The sequence below is a fragment of the Cynocephalus volans genome, chromosome 14, assembly GCF_027409185.1.
Source record: "Cynocephalus volans isolate mCynVol1 chromosome 14, mCynVol1.pri, whole genome shotgun sequence".
Lineage (NCBI taxonomy): Eukaryota > Metazoa > Chordata > Mammalia > Dermoptera > Cynocephalidae > Cynocephalus > Cynocephalus volans.
Window position 1 is genome coordinate 64,184,108 of NC_084473.1, and position 17,341 is coordinate 64,201,448.

At 45.2% G+C, this 17,341-nt stretch overlaps 1 protein-coding gene across 1 annotated transcript in view; it reads right to left on the bottom strand.

Annotated features, from left to right (window-relative positions):
• Nucleotides 1-15,350: 15,350 nt before the first annotated feature.
• LOC134362538 (uncharacterized protein C2orf78-like) overlaps nt 15,351-17,341 on the bottom strand; it is a gene marked incomplete at its 3' end in the record, with an annotated part of 29,703 nt that continues 27,712 nt past the window's right edge. Inside the window, exon 4 of the mRNA XM_063077775.1 lies at nt 15,351-17,009. Coding sequence (XP_062933845.1) covers nt 15,351-17,009 — 1,659 coding nt within the window. The remainder of the gene's footprint in view (nt 17,010-17,341) is intronic.

Consider the following 17,341-nt stretch of genomic DNA (forward strand, 5'->3'; position numbering starts at 1 on the left):
TATATTGAAACATCACAAACTAACTTGACCTGATAGATTTTGTGGAGAAAATTAAAGAGGGGTCCGTGAAAAAGGCATTGTGGTGAGCTATACCACATTAAGTGTGGTGTAACTTATGTGCCTGAGCATAAGGAACAGATGTTGCTGTCAGCCCACTTGGCCTGGTTGCCTTTGCTTTTGTTCCCCTGTTTAGTGCTTTTCTCACCAACTTCTCTTGTGAACGTGATAAAGGGAGTTAAGGCTGAGTTGCTAACGGTTGATATGTGGATTAAGCTGGTTTGGGGGAGGAAATGCGTGGCTAGAATCATTTTTCTTGGTGGCAAGCTTTCAGGCACGCCTAGAACCATCTTTCTGGGGACTTTTCTAGTGGCAGTGAGAAGGTAGCATTCGATACAAGATGCTAAGAGCCCAGAAGAAGATACATTGATAGGTGGGACCTGTGACGATCAGTATTGCTTTTATAGACTTATTTTTCCCATCTCTTCCCGTCATGCTCCTACTGCTTCTTACGCAATTTCAGTGATTGTATGTGTGCGTCTGTGGGGGTGATGCTTATCTGAGAAGAAATTGTGAAAGGTGTGGCAGGGTAGACATATGGTTTAACTTTCCAAGTGTTTTTCCCTTTGAGCTTAGCTTCCCCTCTCACATAGCTTACTTCCATAATACTAACATGGAATGTGAGGCTAACAATGTATACGAAGTGTCTGCAAGCCAAGCAGTGTCGATTTTCTCTGTGGTCCCACAGAAATCAAGGGCATCCATAGCTACTACATGTTTGGGTGGGTGATATGGATAGGGAGGAGCGTGGTAAGAACAACAACGTGTTTACATATGAAAATGCTCAGTTGCAACATTCAATTCTATTTAGGCAAATGCTTCTCATAGTTTGGTCTCTCCTGGTTCCTTGCCTCTGTAACGATTTTCTCTCCACAGTTTCTAGCCACTTAACTCTAGCTCCCAGTCTCAGCATCATCTTAACCTCTAAAATGAATCTCAAATGTAGGAGGAAGAACCTAAAGAGCTTCAGTCTAACACTCTGGAACTTGGTTAAGCCCGACCCTGACTAAAGCCTCCGTTTTCATAGTCAGGGTGTTATCTTGTTCCAGAGACCCATTCCCTGCATTTCGTACCCATCAGGATAACTGGGCTTGTCTCAGTGTAACATCCCCAGACCTAAATGACATAAATCAGAACGAAAAGAGCTGAGAGAACTCAGTACACAATTAAAAATTTTAAATATTCTAAGAACTAAACACCAAACTAAACGCAACACAAGGGTAAATGAAAACACAAGAAATACTTTAAAATGAAAAAGAAGATGATAGAAATGATTCTAGAGAAATGGCAAATATAAAAGGTAAGCAAAAAAAGCCAGGACAGTTCTGAAAAGGGTAGTGCAAATAAACAGAAGCATTTAGAATAACACAAAAATGATATTTCAAGTCAGTCGGACGGATTACTCAATAAATTGGGATGCGAACATCATGTTGGGCTACATATAAATAAGTTCTCTGGAAGGATCCAAAAAGTGGCAAAAGTAGATGTCTCTGAGGGAGGGGCGAAGTGCTTGGCTGAGAAATGGGGAAAATGGTGAATTTCCACTGAATAGCCTTTTGCATCTTTCTAATGTTCTGTCATGTCAATCTATTACCTCCCAAGTCTGAATGCCTGGGTTCAAATTGCTCCCCCAATTGCTAGCACTTAATTTTGGGCAAATGCTTGACACTATCGCTTTATCTGTGAAATGGGGTGAGTACCTTAGCCAGGTGCTGCCTGGCGCAGAATAAACTCTCTCTACGTGTAAAGGACTAAAGAAACAACCCAGTGTCCAGCAGCTCTTGAACAGATGAACTGAGGTGGTATGTCCAGAAAATAGAATATTCTGCAGTCGTGAAAAGGAATGACATAGTGACAGTCTACAACATGGATGAACTTGCAAACATTATGCTGAGTGAAAGGAGCCAGATAGCAAAGGTTACACTATTCCATTTACAGCATGTACATGAAATGTCCCCAAAAGGCAAATCAGTAGAAATTACCGGTCGCCTGGAGCAGGAGTAGGAGGGAGGGGGTAGAGAGGACTCTTTTTAGGATGATGAAAATGGTATGGATGAGGCAGTGGTGACGGGTGCACAACCTTGGGAATGTACGAAGTGCCACCGAACTGTGCGCTTTTAAACGGTCGATTTTACGTTGAGCGAATCATACCTCAAAGACCAGTTTTACTGCTGTAAAGTACTAACTCTCCCGTGGTGACGATCGGCTGCCGCAATTCTCCCTTGCCCCCCTCCCTGCCTTTCCTGCGCTCCCCCCGCCGTCTCCCACCCGGTCTCCCTCCCGCGCGCGCCACCAGGACGCCCGACGAGCGCTCTGGACCTTTGGGCGCCCGCGTCCCGGGCCCTCGGAGGGCCGCCAAGTGCGCACGCGCACCCCCGCTCTCACCTAGAAATGGACGCTCCGGGACGAGTTTTCTCCAGCGTTTCGGTTGATGGGGATGGTCCGGGAAGGCAGCACGCGCCCGGGTCGGTGGAGAACTTGCTGGGCTTTTCACCTTAATATTCAGGCCCCTCCAGAAGCTGATCTCGTCCACCCGAAACCTCCAGATGCTGTGCTCTGAAAGCCAGGTTGACCGCCTGTGGGCGCTTGCAAACACTGAGGACTTGGGGGGCTCGTAGGCTTCCAATGGAGGCCTTGCTCCTTTGCGTGCAATTGGACCCCAGCCCCAGCTGAACCTGCTACTGAAGTGGCAGGGCGGTAAATAATATTGGCCTTGCACGTTGCCAAGTTTAACTGAAGTAATACATCTTTCCGGCCCGGTTCATAGGTGTTGAGTGCATAGAGATTTATATTCCAGGCCCTGTTTTGGGTGAGCCTCATGCTGCTGCGATTCACTTTGCTAGGCCCCAGGTTATCACCTGCCTGCAGGAAATCTGTGAGCTCTTGCCACTCCCCTGGTAGATTCCCCTGTGTTTAGTATTCACCTTTCCCAGCTCTACTCACACATGCATAAGGTAACCCAAACCCGTTGGAGATATGTCCTGATCGTATTTTCTCAAAAGCTATCTGGTAGGTCATGAGACATAAAGCCATCCTGTGTCAGAGATTTTTTACATTTCTTCTGTTCAGCCCAGACTGCTCTTCAGCCTTCTTCAACTTTATCCAAATTTTACTCTTTTCACCTAACCTCAGACTCTGCATCTCACTTTTGCCATTTCCCCTATTTCTGATTCTTTCTATGAGCCCATAAAACCTCTCTCCTTATGGCCTTCCTAGTCCTGAACTGGGCTGCTTCCTCTCTCCTCAGGTCTTATCCCTTTATTTCCTGTTCTTCCACCCAAGTTTCCTTTCCTTCTCTCTAAAGCAGCCTTTGATCCCCACCACGACCACCAAGGAAAAACCACAGTAAAGAGCATCGGAAAACTCAACAGGCTTTTTTATTACTCAGCTATTAATTCTAGGACATGTGTTTATTCAGTTTCATTAAGGTTTAAAAATATATCAGAAGAGGGAAATTTGTATCTATCTATCTATGTGCATATTATATCTATCTATATTCCTATCTATCTATCTATATCTATCTTGTGTCTATCTCCATATATATGCGGAAAACCAGCTGGTACCCAAAGTGGCACCAACAATCTTAGAAGCTCTTATTTTGCATAGCCATAGTATCTAGCCATTTCCATCTCTTTTTCCTTCTCGATGAAATACTGCACTTTCCCCAAAGATGTACATTTGGCAGCATGCTCACGCTCTTGCTGAGCCAGCTTCTTCATGGCCTCGCGCTCTGGCCTCTGCTCTTTTGTAATGGGCGTTGACATTTCTGGCTCAGGAACATTTGGATTCCTCCATGGAATTCGTTGGTAGCGCAAGTCTTGGAGTGGATATTGGGTTTGAGGCTTGGGTGGTGGCTGGAGTTTAGTCACAGCAGTGGAAACGGGCCCCTGCCGCAGAGAAGTGCAGGATGATGTTTTGTCGGGTGCGGGCCCAGAAGCAGCCCTCTGAGGGACACTGGGCGACCTAGGGTTGGTCAAACCTGGTTGGGTTGTGTTGATTGGAATTGGCTGAGCTGGCCTGGCAGGACCTGTCAAGGATGCATTGGCAGGAGCTGGTTGGGATGGATTGGCTGAGTTAGTAGCACCAGGCTGGGCAGAGTAAGCCATAGCAGGCCTATGTGAGGCCAGAGACTGTGGCCTCCGAGGAGCAGGTCGAGGTCGAGGCCTGTCCAGGGTCAGAAAAGGCAAAGGTATCAGCCTGACCTTCCCAGGAGGTGGCAGCTCAAACTGGGATGGAGATGGAGACTCCTCTTCAGCACTGCCATCTCGTTTCTGGGCTTTGACTTGAGTTTTCTCAGGACTTTTACCCTTCCATGGGGTATCCGGCTGTCGTTTGATAGCTCGGGCTGGCTGGGGTTCTCTGGTGTTGCTAGAGTTTCCTAGGGCCCGAGAGGAAGAGAGCCCAGCTTTCTTGTCATTCTTCCTCCCCAGTGCATGAAAAACCTGCACAGACTCCAGCATGTGCATGCCTAGGCTGCTTCGAGGCTTTTTGAAGACCTCTTGGCTAAGGTCAGGTTGATTTTTCTTCCGCTTCATCCTGGGAATAGTTGGCTTCCCTTCTGCCTGGACTTTGTTCCCTGGCTGCTTACTCTCTTCAGCTTTCCTGGACTGATTTTCTCTTGATCTTTTGTTTTTTTCCTGCCCGTGGCTCTTAGTTTTGCTCATCCTGCTAGAGGCACCATTCTCAGGTTCGCTCTTAGGATGCTTGACCGCATTCACAGGAGCCCTGTCACTGGCTGCAGCACTGCAAACAACCACTTCTTCCCCTAACAGGCACTCTGGGTTCTTTGGCTGGCTTTTGGCTCTGGGAGCACCACTCATATGTTCGGAGGCTTTACGCCTGTTCTTCCTGACCTGATTGAAGGGACCCGTTATGGTACTCGTCTTGTCCTGCACGTGATCCATCTTGATGGCTCTGGTGTCTTTGGCTTTGATGGCTGTGAGATCTTTGGATTGGTCAAGGTATTTCAAGGAATTCGAGAGCTGGGGAAGGTGAATATCTTCCACCAGTTTAGGAGTGTTCTGACAACCACTGCTGGGCTCAATCCCATTTTCAAGTGTCCCTTGGTCCTCAAGACTAAGGCTGTTCTTTCCGAGACTGGCATTGTCAGGACCAGGAGGTTCCTTTTGTCCCGGAGGATCAATGCACGCCAGAATCTGGTGAATGTCAGGGATTTCTAAAGGGAGTAGTGGAAGATCTTGGTTTTCTATTGGGATCTGGTCGTCATCCAGAGGCTTCGAAACCTTGGTTTTCATCTCATCTGAATTCTTATGCTCTGCTTGTTCCTTGCTTGAAGGTTGCAATCCCAGGGAAGTCTCCATCCCAAAGGAAGTTTCCATCACTACAAAGGAATCAAGGAAAACGTCAGTCCCTGGGTAAGTGAGATACTCCCCCTACATACATACACAGCAATCAGGCACCTTCCAACAGTGGGCAAGGCATTTCCACTAGCTCTTCTTAAGGACCATGGACAGGACCTTGTGTTAAAAGATAGGCAGGGACCGGTCTACTTTGCTTGTGATCATTTGATCTCATGGTTTGTCGGTTTTCTTGGTATTTCATAGGGTTGTGGTAAGTGACTAAAAAGTGAACGTGATTTTTGAACTATGAAATGTTTTATACAGCCTAGTATTCTCATATACAGTCCTTTCAATTCTCTCCACTCTTCTGAGGGAATAAGAACACTTCATGTCAAGGACCGGGACAGAGAGTGGAGCCCTTGCTCATGAAATACACAAGCAAGGACGCATTCTGAGCCGGCTTGCTATGGGCAGGATCTCTGAACACAAGGTCTGAAATCCTGGTGTACATTAAGGGAAATTAAACTGTCACTACCACATAAGAATTCTGAAGTGCCTTCCAAAGAGACTAAAGCAGTAGATCAGGGAAGGCCCTTAATTACAGTGTGGTGGTGTAGGGAGACTGAGGAGCACGGCAGCAAAGAGTGAGGCATCCCTTGGTGTGTTCTTGATGTTCTCTTGTGTGTAGCATAGATGGCATTGTAGTATCCCACCTTCCCACCTATATAGAGTCTGAAAGTGGAGAGCACTGATCAATGGTGGTGGTTAAACTCTCAGGACCTAAACTCTACCTATCTGTGGACTCACCACTTCTCAGCTGCAGACTTGACCCTCCTTTGCAATGCTGACTTAAGTCCTCTCCCTTCTTGCTGTTTGGACTCACCTTGAAAAGGTATTTCTGCCATGGATTGAGCGGACACCGAGTTGTAGGTTCCAGACGTGGAGACTGGTGTTAGGACATTTGTGGCCTGAAACTCCTCCAGCACCATCACTATCTCTGGTTGAGGGGCAGAGGCCCTGCTTCCCGTGTACGACACAGAGCCATAGGACTGCAGGCAGGGGCCAAGCTCTCCACACAGTAGAGGCCCCAATGTGCCTTGATTATAGTAATACATCTGGCTTCCTTCCTGGTAGGGAAGTGACAGGCTATGTCCCTGATTTGGAATCTGAGATGGTGTCCCCTGAGCAAGGCTGGCAGACAGTGATGGATACAGAGGGACCACAGTATTGGCAACTGAAGTTTTATCATACTGGGCTGCCATAGACGTGGCAGAAGCAGCTGTGTCTTGGTCAATGACAATCACAGTGTAGTCTTCAAGTGAAGATGACTTCTTTTCAGTGCTTCCTGTGGTATCCCACTTAAGAATACCTGGATAGGAGGCAGCTGAAGTGGAGATCTGGCTCTGGCCAGTCACCCCAGACAACATAGCTGTGCTAGAATGTGGGTAAGGGTAGGCACTACCTATGAGTGGCTGGAAAGAGGTGCCAGAGGCTGATGGCAGTAGCCATGCCGAATTGACAGCTGGTGCACGGGTGCTGGAAAAGTTGCAGACACTTCCTTTTATGGAAACTGCATTGTTCACCACAGGAAGAGAGAGCTGAAGAGAATTTGCAGCTCCAAGTACAGATGGATTTTGGAAATTTTCTGCAGGAAACAAAAGGGTGATGAAAGATCGATGAGATTGATAAACTTTCACTTTCTTTAAGGAACAGCATTATGTTAAGCTTGTTGCAATCAGGAAGTCTCTAATACCAATGCTCACTGAGATACCAAAAATCAAAGCTGATGATGTCCGTAAGTGCTGGAACACTTTGGTACTCTTCTGAGGAACTGCCTCTGCTCCAACCTGGGCACAGATGTGCAGAAGACCCAAGTGGTCTGCTACATATGTTGTTCCCAGGTTAGAAGCAAACTTCTCCCTGCCCTGTCTTTCCCTTCAGCGGGTACTAGCATGGCCTCGTAATTATCTCCTAGAATCGAAGCATTTCAGAAGCAGGAGGCCCTTAGCAAACTTCAGTTTGAACATTCTCATATTACAAGTGAGGAAACTGAGGCTCACAGAGGTCAGATTGACTTAGTCAGGTTCTCTCATTTTGTTAGTATCATTACCAGGTTACAGACCCTGACTCCATTGCTAGTACTCTTGCTCTGAGCAAAGGCCAGAACCAGGGAGAAATACAACGTTAAATACAGGCAATTTTATTTTGTCCATTAGAAAACTGTACAGCTACTACTATTGTAATCTTCGGTCTCATTTTGCTTGGGTAGGTCACATGCCATTTCCTAGAGTTCACATGTAAGCCCGTCCAGTTGGTAAATGTAAAGGACCATTCTTTACCCTCTTCAAACCTAGCTTCTGATCCAAAGTCAAAATGACTACCTGAGTGTTTCTCAAGAAATGCTTTAGGGAAAAAAAAAAAAAAAAAACGTTATTGAAACTCTGTGAGCTTTAGGTTACTCATCTAAAAAGTGATCATCATAATAATACCTGGTATCATTCATACATGTATGAAGGTAATAGATATGACTTGTAGAAAGGAAGATCATGAAGTTGTGGAAAGACAATACGACAAAAATCATGAAAAACGCATAACATCCCGCTACGAAAAGGAACACATAGGTATTAATGAAAGTTGAGCTATAATGACTACAGCAGGAATCAAAGCTTAGTAATTTTAATCATAAATGAAGTTCTGCTACCATAGATGTAATATTATGAAAGCGAATATTGGCTCCTCTACTTCAGACAATACTGCTAACCAAGAACAGACCACGATAGAAGGTGACTTTGAATGAACCAATACACATAGACAGAGAAGCCATATTAATATAAAGGTGTAATAAGCAGGAAAATGCAGTAAATGCGAATGTGTAGGGAGCCATAATATCTGCCCGCAAATATTTTAATAAAAACTGGTAAAAGCAGAGGGCAAAACAATAACCATAAAGGAATTCCTTTATTGTGCTCATTCCTATTTCTCTGAATATTACCCAGCAAGTAGCAGATATTAATCCTAGTTGAAATAGATAGTTCAATTGATAGAGCCACATAAGGAGAAAGAAAAGTATCATGAAGATTTTTATATTTATCCTGCAAACATAGATTATAATCATCGTCAACATCTAAGAAAATGTCACCCCAAAGCCTAAAAAGATCACCTAAAAAGAATCCAGTTTTAAAGACAACCCAAAGGACTCCACGAATTTGTTTGGATAAATGCGGAATTACAGATGTGGTGCTTGACGTTTTCTTTTTATTCTTAGGTAGGTCGTTCTTTATATTCTTAAGTCTAAAAATGGTTAATGACTGTTCATCAGTACGCACTCTGATTCAGGAAGAAAATAATTGTAAAGATGAAAAGCAGCCTTTACTTGACACCTACTTAGCACGCAAAGGAATTTGTCCTTCTGATGCAAGTTAGGATACATCATTTTTGAAACACACAATTTTATTTTCAATATTAGAATAATCCATACGGTTTAAAAATCAGGAAAAAAAAACACTTAAAATTCTGTTCCCTCCAGCCCCCTAGATAACCACTTTTCTTAATTTTTTGTTTATGCGAAACATCATTTCTAAACCATTTCTTCACTGTTCATTTATAAAACTGTCAAGTGTCATCTGAGTTCAAAGAAGAAACAGAAAAAAACCAGGCAACTACATATGACTTTCCTGGTGAGCTGCTTTTCCTAGTGACACCCTGCTGTAGCCTTAGTTTCCTTCTTAGTCCGGTCATCTAAGCACTTGCTGACTTCATTTTGCCCTGCTCTGAGGAGATTTCCCTCTATGCTCGTGCCCCTTTCATATAAAATCTCGAGTCCCCTTCAGCATTCCATCACAAACTGCCTTCTTTTTTCCTGAGAACTCCTGCGTGCTCTCCACCTCTTTCATCTAGTTTCTCCTTCCTCATTTTTACATTCACTTGCCCCTGTCAGTTCCTGTTGGCCTGTGCTGGATGAAAACAGTTGCCAAACTTCCTTGCCCCAAGAACATCTGTCTCCTTCTGGCCCGCTACTCTCCATCCCCTCTCCCTATATGTCTTCACCTAGTTTACACAGAAAACGCCACAACAAGTGAATGTTAGTTTTTGAACAGCACTGAATTTGAAATACTGGAGTTAATATATTACTACAGGGAGACAATTACAGATGAAACCTCTTGGTAGATGTTGTTAGTTTTCTACACCACCGAGGCTTTTTCTCTGTTTCTCTTGAAGCAAACAGTCTCAAGAAGTGTCTAATTTCATTTTCTGTGCACAAGCTCTTTAAGATCTAACATTAGAAAGGAAAGGGTCCAGAAAGAATAACCAATCTATTATCCTAATATAACATATGAGGAAACAGATTTTGTGAGAGAGTAAATGGTTTGTCCGAAGTTACACAGCTAGTACATGCCAGAGCCAAAACTGAAATGAGGTTTCCAGATTTCTGGTTCAATACTTTACCCCATTATTCTAAAGTGTCTTTAACTGTACTACTAACTTTAGGGGGAGGAAATCCAATGAAACACTAGAAAGTTCCTGTCCTTACCTGACATGGAGAGAGACGAGGAAACGTCAACTGAGGACACACAGGATGAGGAGACGATACTGGAGGATGTCTGGGTGGCAGAAGCCAAAGGGCGCATGTGTCCAGTACAGAGGTTACCGATCACTGGCCACTGGCCACTGGCGATGATTCGAGTTTATTGACACACAACTCCATGGAAACCCCAAGATTCTACCAGGTGGCAGTAGGTTGGTGGGCAAATGATGTCACAAAACAGGCAGTTTAAAGGTATCCGGTAGCCAATAGGGAGGTCAAATTTCCAACAGGAAGGTGAGATTGGACGGAGAGAGTGGCAGGAGCAGCATATAAATGTCTGAACTCTGGGGAGGTTCAATACTGCAAGGCAGACATGATAGTTCCACGTTCCCCTAGATCATCTCAGTGCTTCTTATAGATGTTCGTTAATATAATTAACTAAGATTCATTGATATTTTGTATGTTATTTTTAATGGAATATATAATATTATACATTTCTAAGTAGATATTACATATTCAGTTAATTAATATCCTTGGGGAGGAAGGAAAGGGACACATAGTGTAAGCAATAGCAGTTGTTCTGAAACTATTTCAGTTATTTTGCTTAGTGAAATTACTGCAAATTTCAGGGAGCAAAGGAAGGGATTAAAGGGCTCTTTCTGTGCCTTGGTTGAAGACTAGGGTGAGTGTGCCTTGTAGGGAATGATGTAATCCACGGCTCTTCTCTTAGTTTCTTCTCCTTGAATCCTACCTTCCTTGGGCTGGGCTGGGCTGGGCGGGGCTGGGCTGGGCTGGGCCGGGCCAGGTGGCGCCAGATCGGACTTGCAACTCTCTTCTGCTCTCCTTTCTTCCCCTTCATTTTAGGCATTGTTTCTGAGATGAGCCTTGATGTCGCCTTCTTATACTCGTGGATGTTACTTCCTGCAAACTTCAAGAAGCAGCGGTCTTCCCTTCAATGCCCCGATGCTTTGAATAATGGACTCTGCCTAGTCAAAGCCAACACCAGAGTGGTAGATGATACAGGTAATTGCAGACGTTCCTTCTTCTGGTCTGTGGTCACAATTCTTTTGCCCATAAGTTGCTACCTCTGGCTCCTTGCACCTCTTCATAGACATTCTGCCATCCTGCTCTTTTATACGTGGGAAGCATTGGCGATATTTTCTCTCTTCTCACTCGAGAGAAACCAGTGTGGCAGTTACTGTAGCTTCCTCTCCCTTGAAAACAGCCACTGGAGAATCTTGGGCATCTAGGATTTTTCCTATGCCATGCTTGAGTGCAATGCCAGGCAAAATGAAGAGAAGAATAGTTAGAGAAAGAAGACATCGATGGAAAATAGGGAACGGGTAAGGCAAGGGCACAGGAAAAAAGAGACTCGTGTACTTTTTGGTTTCTGTAAGAAACAAGTTGACATTCTTTGGCCTCATTTTGTACTAGCAGAACAGACAATTCAATGTGTGTGGTGTGTGTGTGTGTGTGTGTGTGTGTGTGTGTGTGTGTGTGTGTGTGTGTTTGTGTGTGTGTGTGTAGATATATGTTTTTGACGTGTATATGTTTTATGTAGCTAGAGAATCCAGAACCTGCCATGGATTTGTACACTGAAGAGAATAGTCATAAATGGATTTGCTTTTTTTGTTTTATGTCATATTACCTTATGTATGCCATTCATTATTATGTTTGTAGAATAGGGATTGCTTTTAAATGCTTTGGTTTTTCTACATTTTTTTTTCGACCCCTAGTCCTATGTTTCAAGAATCCAACCCTGGAAGACATATTGCATGTTCTTTTCTCTTGATTAGCTTATATTGAAACATCACAAACTAACTTGACCTGATAGATTTTGTGGAGAAAATTAAAGAGGGGTCCGTGAAAAAGGCATTGTGGTGAGCTATACCACATTAAGTGTGGTGTAACTTATGTGCCTGAGCATAAGGAACAGATGTTGCTGTCAGCCCACTTGGCCTGGTTGCCTTTGCTTTTGTTCCCCTGTTTAGTGCTTTTCTCACCAACTTCTCTTGTGAACGTGATAAAGGGAGTTAAGGCTGAGTTGCTAACGGTTGATATGTGGATTAAGCTGGTTTGGGGGAGGAAATGCGTGGCTAGAATCATTTTTCTTGGTGGCAAGCTTTCAGGCACGCCTAGAACCATCTTTCTGGGGACTTTTCTAGTGGCAGTGAGAAGGTAGCATTCGATACAAGATGCTAAGAGCCCAGAAGAAGATACATTGATAGGTGGGACCTGTGACGATCAGTATTGCTTTTATAGACTTATTTTTCCCATCTCTTCCCGTCATGCTCCTACTGCTTCTTACGCAATTTCAGTGATTGTATGTGTGCGTCTGTGGGGGTGATGCTTATCTGAGAAGAAATTGTGAAAGGTGTGGCAGGGTAGACATATGGTTTAACTTTCCAAGTGTTTTTCCCTTTGAGCTTAGCTTCCCCTCTCACATAGCTTACTTCCATAATACTAACATGGAATGTGAGGCTAACAATGTATACGAAGTGTCTGCAAGCCAAGCAGTGTCGATTTTCTCTGTGGTCCCACAGAAATCAAGGGCATCCATAGCTACTACATGTTTGGGTGGGTGATATGGATAGGGAGGAGCGTGGTAAGAACAACAACGTGTTTACATATGAAAATGCTCAGTTGCAACATTCAATTCTATTTAGGCAAATGCTTCTCATAGTTTGGTCTCTCCTGGTTCCTTGCCTCTGTAACGATTTTCTCTCCACAGTTTCTAGCCACTTAACTCTAGCTCCCAGTCTCAGCATCATCTTAACCTCTAAAATGAATCTCAAATGTAGGAGGAAGAACCTAAAGAGCTTCAGTCTAACACTCTGGAACTTGGTTAAGCCCGACCCTGACTAAAGCCTCCGTTTTCATAGTCAGGGTGTTATCTTGTTCCAGAGACCCATTCCCTGCATTTCGTACCCATCAGGATAACTGGGCTTGTCTCAGTGTAACATCCCCAGACCTAAATGACATAAATCAGAACGAAAAGAGCTGAGAGAACTCAGTACACAATTAAAAATTTTAAATATTCTAAGAACTAAACACCAAACTAAACGCAACACAAGGGTAAATGAAAACACAAGAAATACTTTAAAATGAAAAAGAAGATGATAGAAATGATTCTAGAGAAATGGCAAATATAAAAGGTAAGCAAAAAAAGCCAGGACAGTTCTGAAAAGGGTAGTGCAAATAAACAGAAGCATTTAGAATAACACAAAAATGATATTTCAAGTCAGTCGGACGGATTACTCAATAAATTGGGATGCGAACATCATGTTGGGCTACATATAAATAAGTTCTCTGGAAGGATCCAAAAAGTGGCAAAAGTAGATGTCTCTGAGGGAGGGGCGAAGTGCTTGGCTGAGAAATGGGGAAAATGGTGAATTTCCACTGAATAGCCTTTTGCATCTTTCTAATGTTCTGTCATGTCAATCTATTACCTCCCAAGTCTGAATGCCTGGGTTCAAATTGCTCCCCCAATTGCTAGCACTTAATTTTGGGCAAATGCTTGACACTATCGCTTTATCTGTGAAATGGGGTGAGTACCTTAGCCAGGTGCTGCCTGGCGCAGAATAAACTCTCTCTACGTGTAAAGGACTAAAGAAACAACCCAGTGTCCAGCAGCTCTTGAACAGATGAACTGAGGTGGTATGTCCAGAAAATAGAATATTCTGCAGTCGTGAAAAGGAATGACATAGTGACAGTCTACAACATGGATGAACTTGCAAACATTATGCTGAGTGAAAGGAGCCAGATACCAAAGGTTACACTATGTGATTCCATTTACAGCATGTACATGAAATGTCCCCAAAAGGCAAATCAGTAGAAATTACCGGTCGCCTGGAGCAGGAGTAGGAGGGAGGGGGTAGAGAGGACTCTTTTTAGGATGATGAAAATGGTATGGATGAGGCAGTGGTGACGGGTGCACAACCTTGGGAATGTACGAAGTGCCACCGAACTGTGCGCTTTTAAACGGTCGATTTTACGTTGAGCGAATCATACCTCAAAGACCAGTTTTACTGCTGTAAAGTACTAACTCTCCCGTGGTGAGGATCGGCTGCCGCAATTCTCCCTTGCCCCCCTCCCTGCCTTTCCTGCGCTCCCCCCGCCGTCTCCCACCCGGTCTCCCTCCCGCGCGCGCCACCAGGACGCCCGACGAGCGCTCTGGACCTTTGGGCGCCCGCGTCCCGGGCCCTCGGAGGGCCGCCAAGTGCGCACGCGCACCCCCGCTCTCACCTAGAAATGGACGCTCCGGGACGAGTTTTCTCCAGCGTTTCGGTTGATGGGGATGGTCCGGGAAGGCAGCACGCGCCCGGGTCGGTGGAGAACTTGCTGGGCTTTTCACCTTAATATTCAGGCCCCTCCAGAAGCTGATCTCGTCCACCCGAAACCTCCAGATGCTGTGCTCTGAAAGCCAGGTTGACCGCCTGTGGGCGCTTGCAAACACTGAGGACTTGGTGGGCTCGTAGGCTTCCAATGGAGGCCTTGCTCCTTTGCGTGCAATTGGACCCCAGCCCCAGCTGAACCTGCTACTGAAGTGGCAGGGCGGTAAATAATATTGGCCTTGCACGTTGCCAAGTTTAACTGAAGTAATACATCTTTCCGGCCCGGTTCATAGGTGTTGAGTGCATAGAGATTTATATTCCAGGCCCTGTTTTGGGTGAGCCTCATGCTGCTGCGATTCACTTTGCTAGGCCCCAGGTTATCACCTGCCTGCAGGAAATCTGTGAGCTCTTGCCACTCCCCTGGTAGATTCCCCTGTGTTTAGTATTCACCTTTCCCAGCTCTACTCACACATGCATAAGGTAACCCAAACCCGTTGGAGATATGTCCTGATCGTATTTTCTCAAAAGCTATCTGGTAGGTCATGAGACATAAAGCCATCCTGTGTCAGAGATTTTTTACATTTCTTCTGTTCAGCCCAGACTGCTCTTCAGCCTTCTTCAACTTTATCCAAATTTTACTCTTTTCACCTAACCTCAGACTCTGCATCTCACTTTTGCCATTTCCCCTATTTCTGATTCTTTCTATGAGCCCATAAAACCTCTCTCCTTATGGCCTTCCTAGTCCTGAACTGGGCTGCTTCCTCTCTCCTCAGGTCTTATCCCTTTATTTCCTGTTCTTCCACCCAAGTTTCCTTTCCTTCTCTCTAAAGCAGCCTTTGATCCCCACCACGACCACCAAGGAAAAACCACAGTAAAGAGCATCGGAAAACTCAACAGGCTTTTGTATTACTCAGCTATTAATTCTAGGACATGTGTTTATTCAGTTTCATTAAGGTTTAAAAATATATCAGAAGAGGGAAATTTGTATCTATCTATCTATGTGCATATTATATCTATCTATATTCCTATCTATCTATCTATATCTATCTTGTGTCTATCTCCATATATATGCGGAAAACCAGCTGGTACCCAAAGTGGCACCAACAATCTTAGAAGCTCTTATTTTGCATAGCCATAGTATCTAGCCATTTCCATCTCTTTTTCCTTCTCGATGAAATACTGCACTTTCCCCAAAGATGTACATTTGGCAGCATGCTCACGCTCTTGCTGAGCCAGCTTCTTCATGGCCTCGCGCTCTGGCCTCTGCTCTTTTGTAATGGGCGTTGACATTTCTGGCTCAGGAACATTTGGATTCCTCCATGGAATTCGTTGGTAGCGCAAGTCTTGGAGTGGATATTGGGTTTGAGGCTTGGGTGGTGGCTGGAGTTTAGTCACAGCAGTGGAAACGGGCCCCTGCCGCAGAGAAGTGCAGGATGATGTTTTGTCGGGTGCGGGCCCAGAAGCAGCCCTCTGAGGGACACTGGGCGACCTAGGGTTGGTCAAACCTGGTTGGGTTGTGTTGATTGGAATTGGCTGAGCTGGCCTGGCAGGACCTGTCAAGGATGCATTGGCAGGAGCTGGTTGGGATGGATTGGCTGAGTTAGTAGCACCAGGCTGGGCAGAGTAAGCCATAGCAGGCCTATGTGAGGCCAGAGACTGTGGCCTCCGAGGAGCAGGTCGAGGTCGAGGCCTGTCCAGGGTCAGAAAAGGCAAAGGTATCAGCCTGACCTTCCCAGGAGGTGGCAGCTCAAACTGGGATGGAGATGGAGACTCCTCTTCAGCACTGCCATCTCGTTTCTGGGCTTTGACTTGAGTTTTCTCAGGACTTTTACCCTTCCATGGGGTATCCGGCTGTCGTTTGATAGCTCGGGCTGGCTGGGGTTCTCTGGTGTTGCTAGAGTTTCCTAGGGCCCGAGAGGAAGAGAGCCCAGCTTTCTTGTCATTCTTCCTCCCCAGTGCATGAAAAACCTGCACAGACTCCAGCATGTGCATGCCTAGGCTGCTTCGAGGCTTTTTGAAGACCTCTTGGCTAAGGTCAGGTTGATTTTTCTTCCGCTTCATCCTGGGAATAGTTGGCTTCCCTTCTGCCTGGACTTTGTTCCCTGGCTGCTTACTCTCTTCAGCTTTCCTGGACTGATTTTCTCTTGATCTTTTGTTTTTTTCCTGCCCGTGGCTCTTAGTTTTGCTCATCCTGCTAGAGGCACCATTCTCAGGTTCGCTCTTAGGATGCTTGACCGCATTCACAGGAGCCCTGTCACTGGCTGCAGCACTGCAAACAACCACTTCTTCCCCTAACAGGCACTCTGGGTTCTTTGGCTGGCTTTTGGCTCTGGGAGCACCACTCATATGTTCGGAGGCTTTACGCCTGTTCTTCCTGACCTGATTGAAGGGACCCGTTATGGTACTCGTCTTGTCCTGCACGTGATCCATCTTGATGGCTCTGGTGTCTTTGGCTTTGATGGCTGTGAGATCTTTGGATTGGTCAAGGTATTTCAAGGAATTCGAGAGCTGGGGAAGGTGAATATCTTCCACCAGTTTAGGAGTGTTCTGAAAACCACTGCTGGGCTCAATCCCATTTTCAAGTGTCCCTTGGTCCTCAAGACTAAGGCTGTTCTTTCCGAGACTGGCATTGTCAGGACCAGGAGGTTCCTTTTGTCCCGGAGGATCAATGCACGCTAGAATCTGGTGAATGTCAGGGATTTCTAAAGGGAGTAGTGGAAGATCTTGGTTTTCTATTGGGATCTGGTCGTCATCCAGAGGCTTCGAAACCTTGGTTTTCATCTCATCCGAATTCTTATGCTCTGCTTGTTCCTTGCTTGAAGGTTGCAATCCCAGGGAAGTCTCCATCCCAAAGGAAGTTTCCATCACTACAAAGGAATCAAGGAAAACGTCAGTCCCTGGGTAAGTGAGATACTCCCCCTACATACATACACAGCAATCAGGCACCTTCCAACAGTGGGCAAGGCATTTCCACTAGCTCTTCTTAAGGACCATGGACAGGACCTTGTGTTAAAAGATAGGCAGGGACCGGTCTACTTTGCTTGTGATCATTTGATCTCATGGTTTGTCGGTTTTCTTGGTATTTCATAGGGTTGTGGTAAGTGACTAAAAAGTGAACGTGATTT